This window comes from Octopus sinensis, linkage group LG11, assembly GCF_006345805.1.
Source record: "Octopus sinensis linkage group LG11, ASM634580v1, whole genome shotgun sequence".
Lineage (NCBI taxonomy): Eukaryota > Metazoa > Mollusca > Cephalopoda > Octopoda > Octopodidae > Octopus > Octopus sinensis.
This window is the reverse complement of record NC_043007.1, coordinates 18,558,937-18,584,957: the sequence shown is the minus strand read 5'-3', so window position 1 is coordinate 18,584,957 and position 26,021 is coordinate 18,558,937. Positions and strand designations below refer to the sequence as shown.

The 26,021-nt window shown below is 37.6% G+C and overlaps 2 protein-coding genes across 2 annotated transcripts in view; one reads left to right on the top strand and one right to left on the bottom strand.

Moving 5' to 3' along the window:
• Window positions 1–3,898, top strand: part of LOC115217474 (IQ and ubiquitin-like domain-containing protein) — a 33,878-nt gene extending 29,980 nt beyond the window's left edge. The window contains exons 16-17 of the mRNA XM_036507164.1: window positions 1,994–2,179; window positions 3,669–3,898. Of these exons, the coding sequence (XP_036363057.1) occupies window positions 1,994–2,179; window positions 3,669–3,857 (375 nt within the window). The 3' untranslated portion in view covers window positions 3,858–3,898. The remainder of the gene's footprint in view (window positions 1–1,993; window positions 2,180–3,668) is intronic.
• A 4,059-nt stretch (window positions 3,899–7,957) lies between these two features.
• LOC115217324 (BRISC and BRCA1-A complex member 2) lies at window positions 7,958–25,963 on the bottom strand. The gene is made up of 11 exons (XM_029786977.2): window positions 25,770–25,963; window positions 20,956–21,032; window positions 19,080–19,177; window positions 17,697–17,888; window positions 16,343–16,420; window positions 15,281–15,381; window positions 13,696–13,795; window positions 12,423–12,493; window positions 11,350–11,432; window positions 9,369–9,519; window positions 7,958–8,185 (listed from the first exon to the last, which is right to left on the bottom strand). Exons 1-11 carry the CDS (start codon window positions 25,889–25,891, stop codon window positions 8,122–8,124), a joined length of 1,137 nt encoding a protein of 378 aa, XP_029642837.1. The 5' UTR covers window positions 25,892–25,963; the 3' UTR covers window positions 7,958–8,121.
• Window positions 25,964–26,021: the final 58 nt, after the last annotated feature.

Genomic DNA, 26,021 nt, shown 5'->3' with positions numbered 1-26,021 from the left:
CACACACATGCTCTCTCTTACTTTCTCCCCATTCATCACCCTCTTGTACTACCTTATATCTCTCCCCACCACTACACACTCAATAACACTACAAAAATAGTCAAATTCTCTGCAAAAACTCAGATAAATTTGAAGACTCCACCAGAAAGGACGAAAGCGCTAATATATGATATATGATGTATAAAAACATGTAACATACTAATAAATATCTGTAAATATAAAACCATCCGGATTTCTGAGTACTCCATTTCTTCTAATATATATATATATATATATAATATATATATATAATGTTCTAAAATCATTACAAAAAAAACTTATATATACATATAAGTTATTTTCGTAATGAGATAAAACACCAAGGCTGTGTAGATTTTAGAAGATTTATAGATAGAAGGTCTTACAGCTGTTTCCAGGATATTTATTATATCCCTTCATCGGAGACGGTGTGAGAGGATGGTTAAGAAATAGTTAATTTAGATAAGATACAAAATAGAGAGTGAGGTGGAGGAAAGAAAAGGAAATAGATGTGAGATATATAGAGATATAGTATTTGTAGATCCATTTTTATCTCATTACGAAAAAAACTTTTAAGTACACACACTAACATATGACCAACAATGATCCCATTATTCGCATAATCACCAAACCTGTAACTTAACTATGGTCTATCTATAGCACTTATTCAGCATTACCTGACATCTTTGGGTCTCAATGACACCATTACCTCTCATAACCTCCACTATATAGATATATATATAATTTAAAGTAAATAGAAAATGGAAAAATATTGATCAACAACAATTGACTAACATCAGTTGTTACTTTGTATTGAATTAAAAAGTAGTCAATTGTTGTTGATCAATATTTCTCCATTTTCTATTTACATTAAATTTGATACCTGATAAACTCATGTTTATCTTTGTCAGTATAATATGCTTGCATATGTATGTCCAGGGTTAACTTAGGTAATTATACCGGTAGCATAATGAATATTTTTATCCCTTAGGCAGTTATTCCAACCTTTAATTCTACTAACCTTTATATATATATATGAAAGAAGGTTTGAAAATGCAATTTTAAAAAGTGTTTATTCACTTGACCGGTTTCACTTTTTTAGAAAAAGATTGTCAAAAGTAAAATGTAAAAGCTTTGTTGTGTTAATTACTGGTTGTCACAAAATATTACAATACATTTATACATTCTTTGATAATAATAAGAAAATGTTAAAACAGCTTACAAGGAAAAATCTTGAGAAAATATTAAAAAGTTAATCGAAAATATTAGGATTTCATTAAAAATCATGTTTGTTTGGAAGTATCTATATCATCATCATCATCATCATCGTTTAGCGTCCGCTTTCCATGCTAGCATGGGTTGGACGGGTCAACTGGGGTCTGTGAAGCTGGAAGGCTTCGTCAGGCCCAGTCAGATCTGGCAGTGTTTCTACGGCTGGATGCCCTTCCTAACGCCAACCACTCCGCGAGTGGTATATATATACACGGAAAATTATAAGTTCAAAAAGGTCATATTATGGTGGTATATATATATATATATATATATATATATATATAATATATATATATATAAAGTTAATCCAAACATGAAAACACAACAACACGAGGACATGGAACAAATATAGTATTATTGGACGCTCAGGAAGGAAGGGAAGAAGGAGGGTTTAACGTTTCGAGCAGAGCTCTTCGTCGGAAACATAGGAAAAAAGAAAGATCCAGAGAAGGGAAGACAGAGGAAAAAAAATCACAGAAGGAGATATATTTAGGAGTTTACAAAGAATTTGAGATAAATTGACCTGTTTTATCATTTTTTCATTTTCTGTGTGTATATATATATACATACACACACACACATATATCTGTTGACCTATCTGTAATATTATTCTAGCAGTGTGTGTGTGTGTTTCCCTATCAATATATAACTACATTTGCTGTAGCAATATTTATATGTACATTTGTTTATATATTTTATCCAGGATTCAGATATTTGTTACCTTGTTGAAAAGATCTGGAACAGTGAAAGTATTATCAGCAACTGTAATGATCTGTATGAACTTATCTGGGTACGATGGAATAAAGATGAAGTATGGACACCTTGGAACTGCTTGTTGGTAACATTTGAAGAAGCTGAAATGCATAGCAAGTTGGAAGACTTGAATATCGTAACTATTCCCATAATACTTTTCCGTCTCTATTATTACCGTCTTTAAAACTTCTCTACTATTTAATTTCACCCTCAAAATGGCTGTATTCGCGTAAGGGCTTGGGGTATTACTCTCACTCTTTTACTTGTTTCAGTCATTTGACTGCGGCCATGCTGGAGCACTGCCTTTAATCGAGCAACTCGACCCCGGGACTTATTCTTTTGTAAGCCCAGTACTTATTCTATCGGTCTCTTTTGCCGAACCGCTAAGTAACGGGGACATAAACACACCAGCATCGGTTGTCAAGCAATGCTAGGGGGACAAACACAGACACACAAACACACACACACATACACTCATATATATGTATACATATATACGACGGGCTTCTTTCAGTTTCCGTCTACCAAATCCACTCACAAGGCTTTGGTTGGCCCGAGGCTATAGTAGAAGACACTTGCCCAAGGTGCCACGCAGTGGGACTGAACCTGGAACCATGTGGTTCGTAAGCAAGCTACTTACCACACAGCCACTCCTACGCCTATTATTTAATTTCACCCTCAAAATGGTTGTATTCGCGTAGGCTTGGGGTATTATTATTATCAATTGTGAACATTATCCTGATTCCTTCTTTAAGCCAAGAAGGACAGGCGATGCTCATCTGTTTAGTGGACTTAGTGAAAGAGGTTGTGTTGTTGACCCAAGAGACACCTTTCTCTTTGACCAAGCTCTTATCAACTCTCAACTCTTTCAAGTTTTGCCTGAAAAGGAAATTTGATAGGTGCGAGTGGCAAGAATAGCCCAAGTGAATGAATCTTGTCTGAGCATGTTCCTGTTAGTTGAATGGGTTGGGAAGGATGGAAAGAGTGCACTTCCCCTGGTAGTTAGTGACCATGGTTTTGTGGAGTTTCCATGAGCAGCGCTCAGAAGTCTCTCCACTTTGGGGGACTTTGTATTCTTCAAAAATTTTTGTTACTTTTACTGTTTACACATCATAATCATCATTTAACGTTCGTTTTCCATGCTGGCATGAATTGGATGGTTTGAATGAGTACTGGTGAGCCAGAGGCTGCACCTGGCTCAATCTGATCTGGCAAAGTTTCTACAGCTGGATGCCCTTCCTAATGCCAACCACTCCGAGAGTGTAGTGGGTGCTTTTATGTGCCACTGGCACAAGAGCCAGTGAGGTGGTTCTGGCAACGACCACGCTCAAAAGGCGTTTTTACATGCTACCTGCACAGGAGCCAGTCCAGCGGCACTGGCAACAACCACACTCGAACCTTGTTTTTCATGTGCCGGTGACAACAATCACGCTTGAATGGTGCTTTTCACACGTCACTGGCATGGGAGCCAATCCATGGCCCTGGTAACATGCCTTCATGTAATCCCACACCATATTACATTGTATATTGTGTTGTCCTGTACTGTCCTTGACCTGTTTGTAAACCCTTAGTGGTTAATAAAGAAACAACAATAATAATTTTTTTTTTCTTTTTTTTTTTTACAGGCCTATGGTGAAGTATTTGTCAACAAGGTTCTTCAGAAACACCTTTCAGCTAAATCTCACTTCTCTCGTCTTCCTTGGTTGGAGAGACAGATCAACCAACCAAAAGATCTGGGACTGTCAGTCTCCCAGAAAAGAGATGGCAGATACTTATCAAAGAATACTTCATGTAACTTATTCCCTTCAGGCTAATGAAAGGATAGTGGCAAATAAAACTGTTTTGAATGTGTGAATAAATGTCTATACATATTTCGTGATGATAAAATAAGTCTTTTTTTTATATACGAGGGTAATCCCAAAAGTAAGGTCTCCAAAAATGTTTAGAAATCACAGAAACGCTGGTTTCTTTGGTGCATAAGTTACAGAAATCACAAACATTCCCCCTGAACTGGTCACCAGTCTGTTGCAGGGTTCAGGGCCTGCATTTTTGAGGTGAGGGGACAAGTTGATTACATTGACTCCAGTATAAGAATGGTACTTTACTTCAGCAATCCCGAAGCGATGAAAGGCAAAGTTGACCTTGGTGTAATTTGAACTTAGAATGTAAAGAGCTGGAAGAAATGCTGCAAAGCACTTTGTCCATTATGCTAATGGTTCTGCCAGCTTGTTTGCCTTAATGAATGTAATTAATGCTTTCTAACTCAGACACAAGGCCAATAGGTTTTGGTCAATACATTCAATCCAGTGTTTGACTGGTACCTTATCTTACTAACCCTAGAGGGATGAAATGCAAATTTGACCTCAGCAGAATTTGAACTCAGAATGTAAAGACCAAGTTGGATCTAATATCATGTGGCATTTTTTCCAAATGCTCTAACAATCTACTGCTCTAGATAGTTCTAACACAAGCAAAAGCCTTTCCTCTTATACACATCTGATTCCCCTTATAACCATCATTCTCTCAGCTCTTTTGATACACACACTAAGCTTACACATCCAAGAGCATACTCACCTCACTTCTTTCTAGCCTTTACTCATCCTCCACTTGCACTGCCCCTGTTTCACTAGCATGTAACAATATGCATTATGTACAAGTATCACAAGTTTGGTCTTCACTCAGAAAGAGAACTCCTTTGTTTGCCAACAAAGGTAAAAGCACCCTAAATATTTTTCCATCTTGTTCTTACTTCACAGCTAACTAGTTGTGCCTATCTCTATGTTGCCAGGTAACAATGTGGTCAAGATGTAATACATCTTCAACATAGGCATAGGAGTGGCTGTGTAGTAAGTAGCTTGCTTACGAACCACATGGTTCCGGGTTCAGTCCCACTGCGTGGTACCTTGACCAAGTGTCTTCTACTATAGCCTCGGGCTGACCAAAGCCTTGTGAGTGGATTTAGTAGATAGAAACCGAAAGAAGCCCATCGTATATATGTATGTGTGTGTGTGTATATGTTTGTGTGTCTGTGTTTGTCCCCCCAACATCGCTTGACAACCGATACTGGTGTGTTTACGCCCCCATAACTTAGCGGTTCACCAAAAGAGACTGATAGAATAAGTACTAGGCTTACAAAGAATAAGTGGCAACGACCACATTCAAATGGTGTTTTTACATGCCACCTGCACTGGCAACTTCCTCGCTCAAATGTTTTTTCATGTGCCACCGGCACAAGTACCAGTAAGGTGACGCTGGTAACGATCACACTCGAATGGTGCTTTTTACATGCCACAGGCATGGAAGCCAGTTTTCTGCTCTGGCAACGATCAACCGCTAGGGTGTGACACTTTTTCACACGGCTATCCTCATCCATTCTCGCCACATGACCATACCAGCCCAAACATTCTCTCTTGCACACCACATCTGATGCTTCTTAGGTCCAACTTTTCTCTCAAGGTGCTTACACTGTCAAGTATGCACACTGACATTACACATCCATCGGAGCATACTGGCTTCATTCCTCGTGAGCTTATGCATGTCCTCAGCAGTCACGGCCCATGTTTCACTACCATGTAGCATGGCTGTTCATACACATGTGTCATACAGTCTACCTTTTACTCTGAGCGAGAGGCCCTTTGTCACCTTCTAATACAATGAATGTTATGTACAATGACTTACTCTTAACTGAGAAAGTCTGTAATTGTCTAAGAGGGCATTGGTGGTGCCAAACCCAAGCTTCACCTCATCAAATTATCTCTAAATAGTAAAAACAAAATACAAAGACAAATTTAAAATTCTTTTTTATATAATTTCCATATTTTTTTTCTATGGGTTGGATATATCTGCAAATTCAGATCATTTGTAAAAGTTCTTGCAACGTGTGCTTTAAGACTGTAACATGGCCTTCTTAACAGCAGCCATTCAAGCATAAAGTAGTGGAGTCAGTAGCATTTCTTTATAAGCTTGGCAAATAAAAGTGAGTTGAGGGCACAACAAAGTGCCTGCAGTAAAGTTTGAACTCGTAATCTTTACATCTGTAGCTTGGTTTGCTAGCGTTAGCAACATGTCACTAAAAGTGTAATAAATAATTAAATATTTGTCGTTTCCAATATAGAGAGGAATTAGATTTTTCAGTTCTGATGTTGTTATCAAATTGGATGATTTGAGAGATAAATCTAAGTTGTCCCCTCTGTTTCTTCACCAGAACCAATGTCAAAGCAGCGCCATACAGAATACAATTCTGAGATGGTGCTAAGCTAAGATTTAAAAAAAAAATTATGGAAAAGCTCATGTCTAAATGCTTAATAAATAAACATTTTGATATTATGTTTTCCATAAAAAAAAAAAAAATCAACAGTTCTACAAATTAACAGGAATTGCAGGAGAAAATGTTCTTAGAGATAGCTGTAATTGATTATCAACTGCATTGTCACAGAAAGTCATTACCAACAGATTAGGCCAATGATTGAAATTATGACTTCATATTTACGACTTTTTCAGTCATCACACCTCATTGCTTTACATATATATGTATGCATGCATGTGTGTATATACATGTGTGTGTGTATATATATGAAAAAGAAGCATGCATTAACTAAGTGGTGTCTCATGATAGAGCATGTACTTCAATGGCCTTTAAAGAAATATAAGGCAGCATTAAAACAATTATAAGGTATTGCTTCGTTAAGAAAAATAATACTGAATCAGCTTTCTGCATCTATAACATATTTTAAATACTTCCTTAACATATGATTGAGATATATAACAAATATACATACATACATACATACGTGTATACATATATACATATATATATACATACAATTACAGTGTACATTTAAACACACAAGAGGCATCCATCATAGGACTCCTTGCATGCTAGAGAGGACAGTTAAATTCCACACCACTATTAGGGATAAAACTTCGAAGGGAATGAAAAATAAAAACATTTACCATCTAACTCCTGGACCAATGGTTTCAGACTTTGTTTAGCAAATAAAATACTGGATTGCCTCATGTATATATATATTTAATCTAAGATGTACATGCTGTAGAATACTTAGCAAATTATTTTATTTACTAAAAAAAGTCTGAAACCATTGGTCCAGGAGTTAGATGGTAAATGTTTTTATTTTTCATTCCCTTCAAAATTTTATCCCTAATAGTGGTTTGGAATTTAACTGTCCTCTCTAGCGTGCAGGTAGTCCTATGATGGATGCCTCTTATGTGTTTAAACATACACTGTATTTATATGAATAATATATTATATAAATTTTTACACGTTAGGCCACTGGTAATGGAAATTTCTAATATTTCAGATTACCCTTTGATATTATTAATTATATATATATATATAAGGAATGAAGGTGATTTTCCTTCAGGTGATGACCATTTCTATGAGAATGGTTGTTTACTATGTTAATCTCTTATTATAAAAGGCAGATTTTATCTGCCTCCCAAACCGTTTGTTTATTATACAAATCTACAATATAGAATTTCTTCAATTGGAATTTACCTATCATTGTAAGTAATAAACAAGCATTGTTCTGGAAACAATCATCATTCGTTATCCATTTGATATTATCATTTCCTTTGAGATAAATACAACTGGTTGTTATATAATCAATCCATGGGTATCCAGAGTGCTTAAGTATCATTAATTAATTGATTAATGATATGCTTGGTTGGTTGATTAATGAGGTGTACCGGTGTGTACTTGGTGTGTGCATCTGTTTCATCTCTCAGTCATAGAACTGCATGAAATGCTAGGGGATGGCCTGGATTGGAACGATCCCTACTGTTTTGATAAATGCATATTTACATGCATGTTGGTGTGCATTCCAGTGTTTGCACGTATTCTCCAACTGTTGATTGTATGATAAATACTGAGTTTTTTGATTATCCGATTATTTCTCAGAGTAACCGTCAAGTGGGGTTATTCATCATCATCATCATCATCACCATTTATTATTATTATTATTATTATTATTGTTGTTGTTGTTATTATGTTTTCTTGATCAATTGTTCCATATGACAAGTGGATGGTCACTGCTCAAAGCTTTCTTCTAAAACATTGACTCAGAATGTTCCACTGTTCAAAGAAGATTTCTGGAATGCACCAATACTTTCCAATATGAAACTTCTGTAACAGAAAAGAGAGAGAGACAAATAAAATTTTTAATTTACAACCAACGTTAAATTGGAAAGTTTTTTGGAATTATATGAAATACAAGAATGGGTATTGATTTACAGGAAACATCTTTTCACGCTGAGAGTTGCTGAAGCATGGAACAAACTGCCGGCATCAGTTGTTAGTTGTCGGAGCACTGCATCCTTCAAAACTTCCATGCTTCCTGAGATTCGACAACACTACACCTGATTTTCTCCCCTCCATACACACACAAGCATGTATCTGACTCATACACTGTTCGCTTTCCAGATATTTCTACATTACTGCATGTACTTTATATGCACTTTCTGACAAGTTGTGGTGCACCTAAGCACTCTATACAATAATTTCATTATTATTATTATTATATACACATACACATTAAATATTATATAACTTGAGCCAACACAGGAGCTCCTACTGAGTAACTTTGTCAACTAGAAATGGTAGCTAAATTTTTCTCAGGTCACACTTTATAATTTTAAAAGAAAAGGCCAACTGACATCTTGTGAGTGTATTTGCTGGTTAGAAACTGTGTGAAAGCTTATCAGGGATGTGCAGTCTAGGTAGGCAAGGTAGGCATCCGAAACTCGGAGTTTTATCATGGCTACCTAATAATTGTCACATATTACATTTACAGATATATATATATATATATATATATATATATATACACACAATGTATATCTATCTATCTATATATATTACATATATATATATGTGTATGATATATATATATATATATTACATAAATGTATATGTGTGCCTTTGTGTTTACCCCCACCCCCACCCCTTTACAACCAGAGTTGGTATGTTTGCATCCCCGTAGCACAGTGGTTCAGCAAATGCTATCAATAGAATAAACACCAGGCTTAAAAATAAATACTGGTGCAAATTCATTCAAATAAACTCAAGATGATGCTCCAGCATGGTCACGGTGCAATGACAAACAATAAAAAGATAAAAGACACAGCCATGTATGATTCTGTATTGAACGATCTGATATCGAAATAAAAGACAATCTTGCTAAACTGTATGCCAGTTTTTAATACCAGATGTTAAAAGAATAATTTGAATTGGAAAATGGTTACATTGCCTTTTTGATTTCATAGACTAATTTTATTCGTTACCAAAGTAATTAATTTGTTTCACTTACTTTGCACGTTCAGCCATTTCGTTTCCGCTCCACCGTGGACTGTACGGGTAGTCTTTCTTTGTTTCTGTATATGGTCGTCCTTTTGATTCATGGTAGATGGACTGGAATGTGAAAACGGGTGCCTCGCGAGGAAAGTACAAAGATAGCTCAGCTGCAGAGAGAAAGATATAAAGAGATGGAAGTCTGCTGATATGTGATCAAATTAATAAGAGAGAGAGAGAGAGAGAGAGAGACAAAGGGGAGAGTGTGTGTTTATTATTGGCAAATTCCAGGAAGCATGGAGGTTTGAAAGGATGCAATGTCTCAGCAACTAACAACTGAGTGGAGGCACAATGGCCCAGTGGTTAGGGCAGCGGACTCACGGTGGTAAGAACACAGTTTTGATTCCCAGACCGGACATTGTGAGTGTTTATTGAGCAAAAAAATACCTAAGCTCCACGAGGCTCCGGCAGTAGGGGTGAACCCTGCTGTACTCTTTCACCACAACTTTCTCTCACTCTTTCTTCCTACTTCTTCCACAAAGCAGAGGAACCATGGTGTAACCCACAATGGTGTGGTAAACTTTCAGACCCTAGTCTAGATTGTGAATCCTCTGTACCCCAGGATGGTTCAGCTCTCCACCCGTTAAAATCTACCATTTACGGAATGAGGATAACAACATAGCTTTCGCGCCCGTGCAACCACCAGTCTATCGCATGTGGTGGGTGGATCTTCAAGTTGCCACACGCATTCTTAGTAGCTTAGAGTAGGCTCGAATTAGAGATTATTCTTTGTGGCTAATGGCGTGAGTCCTGATCGGAAGAAGAAGAAGACTAACAACTGATGCAGATAACTTATTCCATGCCTTGGCAACTCTGAGTGTAAAAAAAATGTTGCCAAAAGTCATGGGAGCTGTACTGTTTTCTGACTTTGTAGGCATACCTACATGTGTGTTAGACACATGGAGCTCAAAAAGGAGTTCAATACTGATATATTCTTCATTGAATTGACATTGTAATTGCTTTAAAAATTTGTTCCAGAATTGTCCAGAGAAATACCATTATCACTGGTATGTAAATTTATATCCTATAAAATTGTAACACAAAGTTCTCAGCCCTTTAGCCACTCTGCTGCTCCTGTTAAATATTCGCAATATATATATATATCACCGTGATCACTGTGCAGATCAGGCTATCAGATGTTGCTACACATCGCTGGTCACAGTGCGCTTCGTATTGTTTTAGCCTTCAAATGACGCCACCCCGCTGGCTAAGCAAGCAGGCCAACAGAAGAAAGAGAGAAAGTTGTGGTGAAAGAGTACAGCAGGGATCGCTACCAACCCCTGCTGGAGCCTCATGGGGCTTTAGGTGTTTTCGCTCAATAAACACTCACAAATCCCGGTCTGGTAATCGAAACGGAGTGGTTGGTGTTAGGAAGGGCATCCAGCTGTAGAAACTCTGCCTGATCAAAATTGGAGCCTGGTGCAGCCATCTGGTTCGCTAGTCCTCAGTCAAATCGTCCAACCCATGCTAGCATGGAAAGCGGACGTTAAACGATGATGAGGAGGAGGACATGCCTACCTCTCTAGCTCTAGTGATGGTGCCACAAAAAAAATGTAAGCTTATAGAGGCCCTTTAGTTTTGTCAAGGATATGACACCACTCTAGTGTTGGTGCCATAATAAAAAACACCCAGTACACTCTGAAGAGTGGTTGGTGTTACAAACCTTGCTTCTACAACCAGCAGTAGGAGCACGGTTTCAAAGTAGTGGTTGTGCAAATGGAAATAATGGAAGGATGTGAATTGAGATGTCATACATGTATGTGGAAGGTTTGTTTGTGGGAGAAGTGTTGCTCATCTCTCCTGAATGAGTATTCTTTTATATGTTAAAGCCTTGAGGTTGTGGCCATACTGGAGCACCACCAGTTTGGCTATTCTCGAGGAATATCAGATGATGCTGAAATTGTAAAAAGATACATCTTGAAAAAAATGATGTGGCTTACCTTCAAAAATGAAAAAGAAATCATTCCATTCAAAAAGAAATGAAATTCGGGAGAACCCTTCAGCATCATATTCTATTAAAGATCTGTGAAATACAAAAAAGTGAGGACAATTTATTTTTGCAGCCTAAAAAAGTGGGGCCTCCATTATGTTCCATAAAACTATAGATCTGTGCCTGGAAAGTTCTGCTCTAAAGCACTGGCTGGGACAAGGTTCTCTTTTTTCATACAAGACCCAATGAACCCTATCTAATAGTTACAAGGAAGTCTTTATTAGTTTCGTTTTGGGATTTGGTTTTCAAGATTCGTTATATGAGTTCATATGTTGAAGCATATTCTGTTGTGTCTGGGGAGAGTCATTTTCTTTTTGTGCCTTATAATTTAACACACTCACCTCATGTGGCCCATTTCTTGCAAATGGTTGCCCATGCCTGTCTTAGATCATAGTTCTGTTAGATCAGGGACTAAGCAACAAAAAATTATAGTAATATAGATTGTACCCACACCACTAAATACTCAATTTAAAAGATTAAATGACTGGTAAAAATACAAGTCAAAACACTTGCCTCATATGTAACATAATAATCCTTTCTTGTTTTGGCACAAGGCCAGAAATTTTGAAGGATGGGAAAGTTGATTATATTGACCTTAGTGTTCAACTGGTACTTATTTTATTGACCCCGAAAGGATGAAAAGCAAAGCTGACCTCAGCGGAATTTGAACTCAGAATGTATTGATGGATATGAAATGCCACTAAGCATTTTATCTGGTGTGCTAATGATTCTGCCAGCTCGTCCCCTTTGTTACATAATAACGGTTGCAAATTTTGACACAAAGTCAGCAGGTTTGGGGGGAAATGGCTAAGTCAATTAAATCAACCCCAGTGTTCAACTAGTACTTATTTTATCGATCCTGAAAGGATGAAAAGCAAAGTCAATCTCAGCAGAATTTGAACTCAGAACGTCAAGTTGGAAGAAATGCTACTAAAGATTTTGTCAGGTGCAGTAATGAGTCTGCCAGTTCACTGCTTTTGTCTGTTACATAATAATGAAGAACGGTAAGAAAAGCCAACATACCTTGCAAAATGACTTAAGAAAGAAGCTATATATTCTTTCCTTTTCTCATAACTTTGTACAACTTGTTCCACCTGAAACATTACCAAACATCTCATTACTATTTTTAGGATGTCAATACTACACCAGTTCAAATACTCAACTTTTGTTTCAATTAATTTTGAAAATTACGAAGAATTTAGTAATGTCATTCTGTCATTATTAAACTGGGAGATAAATTAAGGGTTTTGAATTGGATCATTAAAACATGATGTTTGTATTGTAGAACCAGGAGCAATCTAGAGCATGTTGGTATCAAAATGGCTATTAAATTTGATGGCATATAAGACACTTTTTCTCCACCAAAATGCCTCTAAAAGTCACCCTGGGTCATATATGTAAAGTTAAACCTCTCTTGAATTAATTTTGTCCCTGAAACTAACTTTTCCTAAATATGTACAGCTGAAATTACAGTACACCTAACAGGCCAACAAATACAGTAAGAAGAATTTGCTTTCTTCTTCCTGTCTATACAAATCTAAGGTTTTATTTTAGGATAATGCCAACAATAAAATTATGTGTGAGCTAATACAAAGCATTAGATTTTCCTTGAGTTGATAGCACCATTAAATGTATCTAAAAGTTAATACAATCATTATACTTAACTATGGGTTAATATAGCATTAGATTTACGTATGGAATAATACGTGGAGGCTCAATGGCCCAGTGGTTAGGGCAGCGGACTCGCAGTTGGAGGATGGTGGTTTCGATTCCCAGACCAGGCGTTGTGTGTGTTTATTGAGCGAAAACACCTAAAAACTCCACGAGGCTCCAGCAGGGGGTGGTGGCAACCCCTGTTGTACTCTTTCGCCACAACTTTCTTTCACTCTCTCTTCCTGTTTCTTGAGTAATGCTGTGATGGACTGGCGCCCCGTCCAGCTGTGGGGAACACATACGCCACAGAAACCAGGAAACTGGGCCCATGAGCCTGGCTAGGCTTGAAAAGAGCGACGAAGAGACAAAGATGGGATAATACAGACTTATATTTATCTATGGACTACTACTAGCACTAAGTTTATGTATAGACTAATATTAGCATTAGGTCTATCTGTAAGATAATATCAATATTAGGTTTATTTGTGAGTTAATACTAACATTATATTTTTTTATGTGTTCCTACCAACATATTTATAGGCTAACGCTAACCTGAGTTTTGTGTTGTTTAATGCAAACTTAAGTTAAAACAAAGATTATGCTTGCAAAGAGACTGTAAGTTTACAAATATATTAATATTTACCTTATTTTTTAACAGCTGGTTTACCTTTGGTACATAGTCAATGAGAACACCTCCATTTGGAAATGGTGGGATTCTCAGGTTGGCTGAACCTCCCAAAGCGCTGGTGAATGAAAGATGAAATCAAAATAGTAAATAAAGAAATAATAAGGGTTTCTTTTGATTTATCATTTATTCTACAGGAACTACTCTTCTGATTTCTAAACAGTGAGGCATGTCAGAGGCAGTTTTGCCTTCCGTGTTTGTTAAAGTAAAAAAAAATTAGAATTGGTGATTATAGTAAAGCTGGTTCAGTCACCCTTTGGATCATGGTTTAAAGAAGAAAATTAACTATGTTCCTTATAAAGGAAGATACATACATACATATATCACATTTATACATATATATATCATTTAATATACACAGTACTTAAAACGAACTATTATTAGTTTCATGCTGTGGAAACACAATCGACAGATTTATATTGTGCCTCATGCCTCCAAGCAATTCTTCAATTATACAAAAAGTGTGTGTACATATATATATATATATACTAAAAAAGCATCATGTATACAAATACAGCTAAAAAGATGTATCAGTAGCAGACACAAAATATCCAAGAGCAGCAAGGGAACTGCTAGATCATGAGATTTCTGCATATTTACGCATCATCTACTATCATTGCATGCTTAGACAAATTTCCCTTCTACTGACACAGAAAAACACTGATTAATCAGTCACTGGTGTTGCAAATATCTGGCAAGTTGGACAACAATTCATTATTAACAAAGGTAGCATTATTACTACCAGAAACACACTCACATGCATACAGCAGATGTAGTGTTCAGATTCTGGAGGTAATGTTACAATATTTTTCTATCCTTTCCAAATACCTCTCTCACTCGCTCTGTGTGTGTGTGTATATATAATATATATATATATATACATAATTATAATGGTTATCGACAATTTTTTGTTTTGGCATATTTGGTATTAGAATTTTTCTTTTGCCCTTATCTTGTAAATTGTGTATAAATTTAACCTTTAAAGGTATTTTTTGATATGCTGGCCATTGATAAAATATTTTTCCCGAAAAAAGTTTTATCCTACATTAGTTATATATGCTCCTGTGCAGGTAGCATGTAGAAAACACCTTTTGAGCGTGGTCATTGCCAGAACCGCCTGACTGGCCCTCGTGCTGGTGGCATGTAAAAGCACCCACCACACTCTCAGAGTGGTTGGCATTTGGAAGGGCATCCAGCTGTAGAAACATTGCCAGATCAGATTGAGCCTGGTGCAGCCTCTGGCACACCAGTCCTCATTCAAACCGTCCAACCCATGCCAGCATGGAAAGTGGACGTTAAATGATGATGATGATATATATATTTATATAATGATACTTTAGAGACAACACAGGGTAGAGAGGACTTTTAATCTTGCCATAGATATGACAACCCTTCTGGTGCTGGTGCAATGTAATATGCAGCCAATGCACTTTTATGCAAATATTTGGCACTGGTATCCAATCAAAGCTAGAAGAATGGATCTTTAAAAAAAAAATCACTTAGCAGAAGATGTAAAGGAATAGAAGTAGGTATTTTTCCTTACTTTTCGACACGTGGTGACAGATGAAGCTGTGGATTAACTGTGGGGGCTCCTGGATAAGGGAACATCAGTAGTAGGACAGCATTGTCTTCACCAGGATCATCCTAACAAACAAGGATTAAGAGGATTAGTGCGAGAGGTAATATAAGCCTTGCTGACATAGTTTAAGAGTAGAGTTCTGTCTTGTATTTTCAGTATTAAAACATAAATCTTTCCAAAGATAGGATGTTGAGCCGTTAAAGATAACATTCTCAAATTTTTAATATAGAGCTTATTACTGACAGCTAGGTGAAGTGAAATAATCCACAGAAAAAAAAAAAATTTTTTACTAAGAAACACTACAAAATGCTAGCAGATGATTTGAACTTGTGACTTATGAGCAGGAAGTCAAGACACCTGAAGATGGCTGGAGGGTATATCAGCCAAAATGTTGTGTTAACAACAAAGATGAGGACAAATATTTGTTGAATGTAAATAATTCCTCATCTCTTAAATATAGAACTATAAAATGTTTTGTTTGGTTTCTGTGGAAGTTGGAAACACAAGAAACAGAAAGTAATAATCCATCTTAGAAATCTTGTTTTTGAAGAAGCTTTGGTTAGGCAGTAATTTAATTAAAAAAAAGCATCTAATAAGAGGATATATAGCTTGAATATCACCCACACAATAAAGTTTGAGCTCTCTTAAATATCACATTGATATGATCACAGTGTTGATTAGACTATCAGATGTTATACACCGCTGGTTACAATGCACTTCCTTGTATTGTTGTAGCTTTCAAATGATGCCACCCCACTGGATAAGGGAAGAGACCAACATTCCTCCTGAGCAAGGTGCCAGTACCTCCTAGGGTTACCAATTTTACAGCAGAGAAGACTGGAGTAATGTGAAATGAAGTGTTTTGCTCAAGAATACAATGCATTGCTAGTTTGGGAAACAAAACTATGATCAGATCATGAGTGCAGCACCCTAACCACTGGGTCATGTGCATACATTGGTAATTAGTATCTATGAATGAAATAATTTTCCAAAATACCAGTTAAAAAAGAGCAAAAAGATTCTGACCTTTGTAAGATATGATGGTATCCGAGAAAAATCAACAGACATTTTTATTAAAAAGTGTACAGGTCCAACAGCTTGGTTCTGAAGAAAGAAGGAACAAAACAAAATATATAAACCAAAACATTTTCAGCAATTTCCAGCCTGAATTTACAAGATTCAAATCATTCTGACATAGAAAATTTTTACATATAAATCTCTTTAACTTTCTGATGCTGATTAAATTTTTGTGTGATTTGAACTGAAGTCTGGATGATTGGACATGGAATTTATTATCAATGAAAAATGCACTTATCAAACCCTGCCAGTATAAAACACAGGTGCTAAATGATGATCATGATGATGGCAATGACAATGATGATGATGATGATTGATTGATGTTACAAATGAAAGTGGCTTCAAAAGAAAAAGAATAAGATGGGTATGGAATTTGGTATTCCAAAATATCTAATTCACCTGTGAAAGACAACAGAACACCACTGTTTTTTTGTTTTTATTTTTCATGAGCCCTAGTTCTCATGAGGTTGCTTACCTGGTTTCCATAGGGACAAGACACCAGTCAAATGCAGGGTTCAAATCCAGTAATTTGAGTGGAGGGGACAGAGTGACTACATTGACTCCCAGTACTTGATTGGTACTTAATTTTATTGACCCCCACCAAATAGAAGAAAGGCAAATATTGACCTGAGCAGGATCTGAACTCATCATCATGATCATCATCTTCGTTTAACATCTGCTTTCCATGCTGACATGGGTTGGACGATTTGGCTGAGGACTGGCGAACCAGATGGCTGCACCAGACTCCAATCTTGATCTGGCAGAGTTTCTACAGCTGGATGCCCTTCCTAATGCCAACCACTCCATGAGTGTAGTGGGTGGTTTTACATGCCACTGGCAAGAGAGCCAGCCAAGCAGTACTTGCAACGGCCACGCTCAAAAGGTGTTTTTTACATGCCACCTGCACAAGAGCCAGTCCAGTGGCACTGGCAACGACCTTGCTCAAATGTTTTTTCACGTGCCACCAGCACAAGTGCCAGTAAGGCGACGCTGGTAATGATCACGCTCGAATGCTTCCCTTTTACATACCACCAGCATGGAAGCCAGTTAGTTGCTCTGGCAACTATCACGCTTGGATGGTGCTCTTAGCACTCCACTAGCACGATGCCATTCATCAAATTTGATTTCGATTTCAAACTCAAAACATGAAGAGATGGAAGAAATACCACTAAGCATTTTATCTAACGTGCAAACGATTCTGCCAACTTGCTGCCATACTTCAATTTAGTCAGTCTGAAATTCTCTGACACAGTCTTAATAAGCTAAATTAAGAAAGAAAGAAAAGGAGAAAAGAGTAGCTTACTTCTGTCCTTGAGATATGCATCTCCACCTCTTCAGGTTTCACATCTGTGTGTTCCAGTAAGGATTCATACTCAAACTTCAACCGATAATTAGATTCAACTAGCTGCTGTTGATAAAGGCGGTATTTGCCAAGTAATTCTTGGAGAACTATCAAAAGTGATGAAGCTTTGTAATGATCCCAGTTAATGAGAGACTGAAATGACAAAAATACAAGAGCTGAATTATTACAAATATAGAAAATTTTAGAAATATATGGCGTTAGGAAGAGCATCCAGCTGTAGAACACTGTCAGATCAGATTGGGCCTGGTGCAGCCTCCTGGTTTCCCAGACCCTGGTCGAACCGTCTAACCCATACTAGCATGGAAAACGGACATTAAACGATGATGATGATGATGATATATATATAGAAAATTTTTAGAAATATATATATGTAGGTAGTGGGTAGCAATTTTCTTCACTACTTCAGTGAGTGATGACCCTGCCTAACACGAGTCCCGGGCTCAGCTGGCTCTGGCTGACAGTACCCGTTATGGGCCCCTATCCAGGGTTACGGAAAGGAGACAACCTTCAAAGAAATCTGGAGTAGAGCCCCGTAGACGGTTTAGTGTTCGACTTGACACTCTTCTGGCAGCTCCTGCAACCAAGCTGGTGCCAAACGTAATGCTCTGAACTCCTTTGGACGACATCAGCAAGGTCAAGAGAGGAATCCTGACGATTGGGCTACCCAGGATTTTCTTACATCTAACCCAAGCCTGCGCAAAGCTGGAGAGTATATGGCATAACTGACATGAGTTCTATTAGCTTGCAGTGTTGAGTTTAAATCTTCCTGCAAGTTGGGAAATATTCTGATGTATCCTTACCTTTCAAGAATTCTTGGTTTATTCATATTTTTCAAATTACTAACTGGACAAACCATACAGACACACCAAACTTATTGATCTATATTTAAGAGATGAGGAAGTATGTACATTATTTACATTCGATGGATATTTGTCCTCACCTTGTTTGTTGTTAACACAACATTTCGGCTGATATACCCTCCAGCCTTCTTCAGGTGTCTTGGGGAAATTTCAAACCTGGGTTTTCATTCCTAAGGTACTTTTCGATATTATTATTATTGCTTTTTATTGTTACTGTTCAGGTCATTGCTTGGAATCGAACTCAGAATCTTGGGGTTAGTAGCCGTGCTCTTAACCACTACGCCATATGCCCATGCTTCTTTTTATCTAGCATAAAAGGACTACAGGTACTGCCTTTCATCTTGCATAAAAGAACCACAGGCACTGTCTTTCATCTTGTTTGGTGGAGCCTAAAAGCTTCAATGAGTTACTGGTCAATATGAGAGACAAAAGAGAAAGGTGAAATAATGGATTGGATTCTTACCTCAATAGTTTCTAATTCTGGAGCAAATCCTTTCTGGTCAGCATCAAAGATGAAGTCTGGAGGATCATCTGGATGGTTGCAATCAAACAGCACCTCCCCTACAATTGTACAAGATCATTATACTTTTATAATTAAATACAATGTTTGGAAAATGGTAGAGGGTCCAACTCAGGGCCATGTTCTGAATGGAATGTAAATTGCACTACCAAGCTTGCTTGAAGCACCAGTCCCCACAATCAAGTTCTTCAAGAAATTCTAATCTCAAGTTAATTCAAGTTGAAGACATCCTACCACTTAAAATAACCCTGACCCATGCTAGTATGGAAAAGGAACATTAAAAGAATGAAAGAATGCAGATGAAGTAAATAAGGGAAAGAAATTATTCAGGCACTTTTCTTTTATTATGCTTTAACCCTTTCGTTACTGTATTTATTTTGAGATGCTCCCGGTTTCTTTCAATTACTTGAAATATAAACAAAGAATTTAGTGAAATAACTTTGTTATCATTCAGCTAGTGTTAGGAACATAAATTGTGACCAAGGTTTGGGGGAAGATTTTAATTCAAAACTTATGAAAACAAGACATTTGTATTACAGAGCCAGAGCCAGTTTCAGCCGGGTTGGTAACGAAAGGGTTAAGCAAAAAAGAGGGGCAGTAGTCATGACGATTGCCAGCCATTGAATGCTGGTTACCTGATTAGATTCATATGGTTGATGTTCAGTTTGAACATCTGTAAGTTAAAAAAACAAAAAAAAGGGGGGATAAGAAAGGAGTTCCAGAAGAATGACATTCTGCAGATGGGGTGCAGAATAATTAGACAGAGAATTGGAAGAATTAATTTTCACCAAAAAAAAGAAAAAAAATTAATTCTAGTTTGGAGATTGTAGTTAAGACACCCGTACCGGTGACACGTAAAAAGCACCGTCCGAAGGTGGCAGATACTAGCGCCGCCTGACTGGTGTCCGTGTCGGTGACACTTAAAAGCACCAACCGATTGTGGCCGTTTGCCAGCCTGCTCTGGCCCCTGTGCCGGTGGCACATAAAAACACACCCACTACACTCACGGAGTGGTTGGCGTTAGGAAGGGCATCCAGCAGTAGAAAAACTGCCAAATCAAACTAGAGCCTGGTGCAGCCTCCATAGCTTGCCAGACCCCGGTGAAACCATCCAACCCATGCTAGCATGGAAAACGGACGTTAAATGATGATGATGATGATATTGCTGTGAAATTTATTTAAAACCAAGACTTTAAAATTTTTGATGCCAGCCCCGCCTTGACTGGCCCCTGTGCCAGTGGCACATAAAAAGCACCATCCGAACGTGGCCGATGCCAGCGCCGCCTTGGCTGACTTCCGTACCAGTGGCACGTTAAAAGCACCAACCGATCGTGGCCGATGCCAGACCCCCCCTGGCACCTGTGCAGGTGGCACGTAAAAAGCACCCACTACACTCTCGGAGTGGTTGGCGTTAGGAAGGGCATCCAGCTGTAGAAACACTGCCAGATCAGACTGCAGCCTGGTGCAGCCCCTGGCTTCCCAGACCCCGGTCGAACCGCCAACCCGTGCTAGTGCGGAAAGCAGACGTTAAACGATGATGATGATGATGATGATGATGATGATGACTTCTCTTGCAAGTAATTTGATGAGAGACCATGCATTGAAACTAACACAATTACTGCATGGAAAAACATATCAACCATTCAGAAACACAAATACAAAACTTTACTTAAACATTATTATTTGGTTTCAAAATTCTCATTGTACCAACTGCAACCATTAAAGTCTCTCATGTGAAGACAAATATGGAAAAAAAAAAAAATTAAAAAACTTAAAATCAATCAGGTAATATGAACTCATATAAATGAAATATTACTTACATGTTACAAAACAACCAGCATATGGAAGGGCTACTTTAAAACGGTCACCTTTTGGTGGAAGAGTTATGCTAGGACAACTAGAACAGAAAAAGAGACAAAAATATATAAAGTCATATAACATATTTTGGGGATATTAAGAGACAACTTTTAATTTCTATCTCATTTCTCAGCTGAGATCCTTTATAAGTGCAAGTATAGCTGTATGGTTAAGAAGCTCACTTTGCAACCATGTGGTTTCAGGTTCAGTCCCACTGCACAACACCTGGGTAAGTGTCTTCTATTATAGTCCTGAACCAACCAATGTCTTGTGAGTGAATTTAGTAGATGGAAACTGTGTCAAAGTCTGTTGTACCGGTGGCATATAAAAAGCACCCACTACACTCACAGAGTGTTTGGCATTAGGAAGGGCATCCAGCTGTAGAAACACTGCCAGATCAGACTGGAGCCTGGTGCAGCCTCCTGGCTTCACAGACCCCAGTCGAACCGTTCAACCCATGCTAGCATGGAAAACGAATGTTAAACAATGATGATGATGATATATATATATATATGTGTGTGTGTGTGTGTGTGTGTGTGTGTGTATATATATATATATATATATATATATATATATATATGTATGTATGTAGATGGAATATGTAATAGACTTTATTGAGTACAACACATGTTTTGACCCGTTCTGGGTCTCTTCAGGTACATCAATAAAAAGTTTCACTAGAGATTTCTTGAGTCGGTTTACACACCGTTATATGTCCATCAAATTTGAGAAGGAGTAAAATCAGAGAAAAATTATTGAAACGCATCCTGTGCCAGTGGCATGTAAAAAGCACTCACTTCACTCTCAGAGTGGTTGGCGTTAGGGAGGGCATCCAGTTGTAGAAACCTAACCAGAGCAGACTGGAGCCTGGTGTAGCCAGTCCTCAGTCAAACCGTCCAACCCATGACAGCATGGAAAATGGATGTTAAACAATGACGAGGACATAAAAATAAGAACTGGAGTCAATTTGCTCAACTAAACCCTTCACCCTTCAAAGCAGTACCCCAGCATGGCCACACTCCAATGACTGAGACAAGTAAAAGATAGAAGACCAGGGAATGGTCTTGTATGAATGTTTACAACAGCACAGTCTGTGTTAAAGACACCCAAAGGTCCAGTGGTGGAGTTAAAATGAGATTGAGATCCACCACACAAGAATAAGTAAAGGCCATCAGACAGGTTTCCATCCAGCTTCTTCCCCACCTAATTATACTCACAAAACTGGGTTGATGTAAGGCTATGACAGCAGGTGCTTGCAAAAAGATGAACAGCAATGTTGATCAAGATGGGATTTGAACTTAGAACTGAAAAAACTTCACAAAGCATTTTGTCATTTGCTCTACCAATTCTGCTGTCCACTGTCCTACATGTGAGAAATTAAAACTATAAACAGAGAGAAAATAACACAGCCTCTAGTTACACTTATATACATTTTCTTTTCTTTTATCTTATCTTTTACTTGTTTACTGTGGCACTGCTTTGATGGATTTAGTCAAATCGACCCCAGTACTTATTTGTAATACTAGTACTTATTCTATTGGTCTCTTTTATTGAATCACTAATTTACAGGGGAGTGGAGGCATATGGCCTAGTGGTTAGAGCAGTGGACTCGCAATTGAGTGTTCGCCTGTTCGAATCTCAGACCAAGCGATGTGTGTGTTTATGAGAAAAACACCTAAGCTCCACATGGCTCCAGCAGAAGGTAATGGTGAACTTCTACTGACTCTTTCACCAAAACTTTCTCTCACTCTTTCCTCCTGCATCTTGTAGCTCACCTGCGATGGACTGGTGTCCCATCCAGATGGGGATCCTATATGCCAATGAAACTGGGAAATCAGCTCCTATGAGCCAGGCATGCCTCGAGAAGGAACAAATAACAACAACAACAATTTACAAGGGTGTAAACACAGTAACGCTGGTTATCAGGTGATGAGGAGAGACAAACACACATACATATATACAACAGGCTTCTTTCAGTTTCTTGCCTTACACATTCACTCACAAGGCATTGGTCATCCCAAAGCTATAGCAAAAGACTCTTGCACAAGGTGCCACACAATGGGACTGAACCCAAAACCATGTGGTCACAAAGCAAACTCATTAACTACATAGCTGTTTGGATATTTTACAATTTATAGTTTCTTCTTCAGGGCATTGTCTGGCAGAAATGGTAAAGAAAATAGCTTGCTATATTTAGTTGCATGTTTTATACTCTGAGTACAAAATTCACTGGAGACTACTTTACCCGTCATTCTCTGGGGTCAATAAACTATGTCTAGTCAAATATTTGGCTGGCTTTAATTGACTAGATCCCATGAAATATGACACCTTGTGCATCATCATCATCTCACATCCTTTGTCTATATTGGCATGGGTAGGATGGTTGAACAGGAGCTGAAGAGCCGAGAGGACTGTGCCAAGCACCAATGTCTACTTTGGCATGAATTTTATGGATGGATGCCCTTCCATATGCCAACCGCTTCACACTGTGTACTGGGAGTTTTTTTACATGGAAATAGCACCAGTGAGACCACCAAGTAACTCACAAAACAAGACACCTCAACTCAGGTGGGCTGTAGAATTGAGAGAGTGGCTTTATATCAGGGAATGAAAGGTTATAATATAATAGAGGTTCAGAAACAGGTGTCTTGAAGTAGAGGAGATACATGTTACCCCAGTTGGAAAAGGAGAAAAGATAACAGGCAAGAGATATCAAGGTGTACCCTGAAGTTACAGGAAGGTGAATACTGATATTTGAAATTCATTATCATCATCACCATCATAATTACTAAAAGGGGCAATGAAAGAAGGATTTCTTAGGAACAGTAAAAAAAAAAAATAATAATAAAACCTTTCGTATCAAGTTACATCCCTTGATGTTTTGAGTTACAAATCTTGCCAAGGTCGCTTAAGCATCTCATCCTTCTGAAGTTGATAAAATAAGTACCAATTAATTAAGGATATCTCACTCCTTAAAAATTTGTAGCCTTGTACTGATGTTAGAAATCCTAATTAACGATCAAATTATATTATTATTGTTAAAGGGGACAAAGGATGGAAGAATGGATAGATCAAAGAACAGGTGTCTTGTGACAGGTGCATCTACATTCCACATTCACCTCTCACAGAGCTCAATTTTGACTTCTATTCATCTAGGGTTCAAAATTAAAGTACTAGTCAAATACTCAGGTCAATAATTTCATCCCCAGTACTCAACTGGTACTTCATTTTTATTTTCCCTGCCTCTAAATTTCTAGCCTCATGCCTATGTTAAAACGATCTATTACAGTGCAATGATTGGCAGAATTGCTAAATTTATCAGGCAACATGCACTGAGGCATTTAGTTACGGTGCCATACATTCTGAACTCAAATCCTACCAATGTCAATTTTGCCTTTTATCTTCCCATAGTTCATAAAATATACTAGTAAGTACTAGGGCGAATTCATAATCTTATAATGCATCCTAGACGTGAATGGAATTATAGTTGGCTATACCCACCTCCCCATACAATCATTATTATTATTATTATTATCATTACTACTACTACTACTACTTGAGTTATTTGTTCTAGCTCTTTACGTTCTAAGATCAAATTCCACTTAGGCCAACTTTGCTTTTCGTCCTTTCTGAGTCGATGATATCGACCAATCCCCTTCTACTCAAAACTGTTGGCCTTGTGCGTAAATTAAACAAGAGATTAAGCAAAATCGTTAGAGCATCGGAAAAACTGCTTTGCGTGTTTCTTTTGGTTCTTTACGTTCTACGTTCAAGCCCCGTCGAGGTCAATCAACGTTGCCTCCCTTTCTCAAGGGTAGATGAAATAAAGTACGAGTCAACTACTGGAGTCCATTTAATCGACTAACCCCACGACCACTACACACACACACACCAAAATTCTTGGCTTTATTCTTACATCAGAAACAATTATTATTATTGACAGAATCATTAGCACGCCGGTCAAAATGCTTAGTAGCATTTCGTCCGTCTTCATGTTCTGAGTTCAAATTCCGCCGAGGTCGACTTTGTCTTTCGTCCTTGCGGGATTGATAAATTAAGTACCCGTGAAACATTGGGATCGAAGTAATCAACTATCTACCCCGCCCACGAAATTTCAGGCCTTGTGCCTATTTTAGAAAAGATTATTATTATTATTAAAGTGCATGATATTAAAATTTATCATAAGGTTTATTACTTGAACAAGATAAACTTTAAATCGTCTTAAAATACTTCATGTATAAAATTTCCTCATCAAGGAATCTATTTCAATATATCTACAAATTTCGTATCATGCATCCATGAACTCTGCTTAATTTAGTTATTATTAACAAGTCTTGTTTCTTGATAGTTTCGAAGCTCCGGCTTCTTCTTCTTCTTCTTCTTATACTTAGTAGGTAAAACTATTTACTTCGTTATTTGAAACTGCAACGAAAAGTTTCCGCAAGTAATCCTTCGATAATCTGAAGTAGCATTAAAATACCCAGTCATGTTTATGTTTTCGTCTTAGAATAGCTAAAAAGAACTAAATATATACTTCTTCTCCTTATAATTTAACAAATGAAAAACACACTACGCACTTCATATCTTTCAGTCAAATACAGTAAGAATGTCCATAAAAGATATTTTGTGCTTAAAACTGGTAAAATTCAAAAACTGAATACAGTTTACATGCGTTTTGTTTAGTTATCTAAATCAATAGTGAGGGAAATAAATTGGTTTTACAATGAGAAGATAACAGAGGAAAGTATTGCAAGAAAGTATTAGAAGAAAAGAATACCTGGATAAAACGTCTTTGATATAAATATTTCCAGCGCCGATCCCAACCTGACCGTGCCTAACCAATGTCTCCACATATTGGACGATCGTCGGAGATAATTGGTTCCAGATTTCGGGATCCATGCTTCTTCTCAACTCTAAACACTTTTGACAATTAACCAAACACCGGTGTAAACAATAAATGCGTCCACTAGCAACGTTATTTCCAAATTGGTAAAATAAATATTTATTAATTTACTGAAAATCTATACGA

Coding starts and splice junctions, on each gene's coding strand:
- LOC115217324 (XM_029786977.2), bottom strand. CDS start 25,891: ATGGATCCCGAAATCTGGAACCAATTATCTCCGACGATCGTCCAATAT. Junction 19,178..20,955: donor TGCTGGTTGTTTTGTAACAT/GTAAGTAATATT, acceptor GTACAATTGTAG/GGGAGGTGCTGTTTGATTGC. Junction 8,186..9,368: donor GAAATGGCTGAACGTGCAAA/GTAAGTGAAACA, acceptor TTTCTGTTACAG/AAGTTTCATATTGGAAAGTA.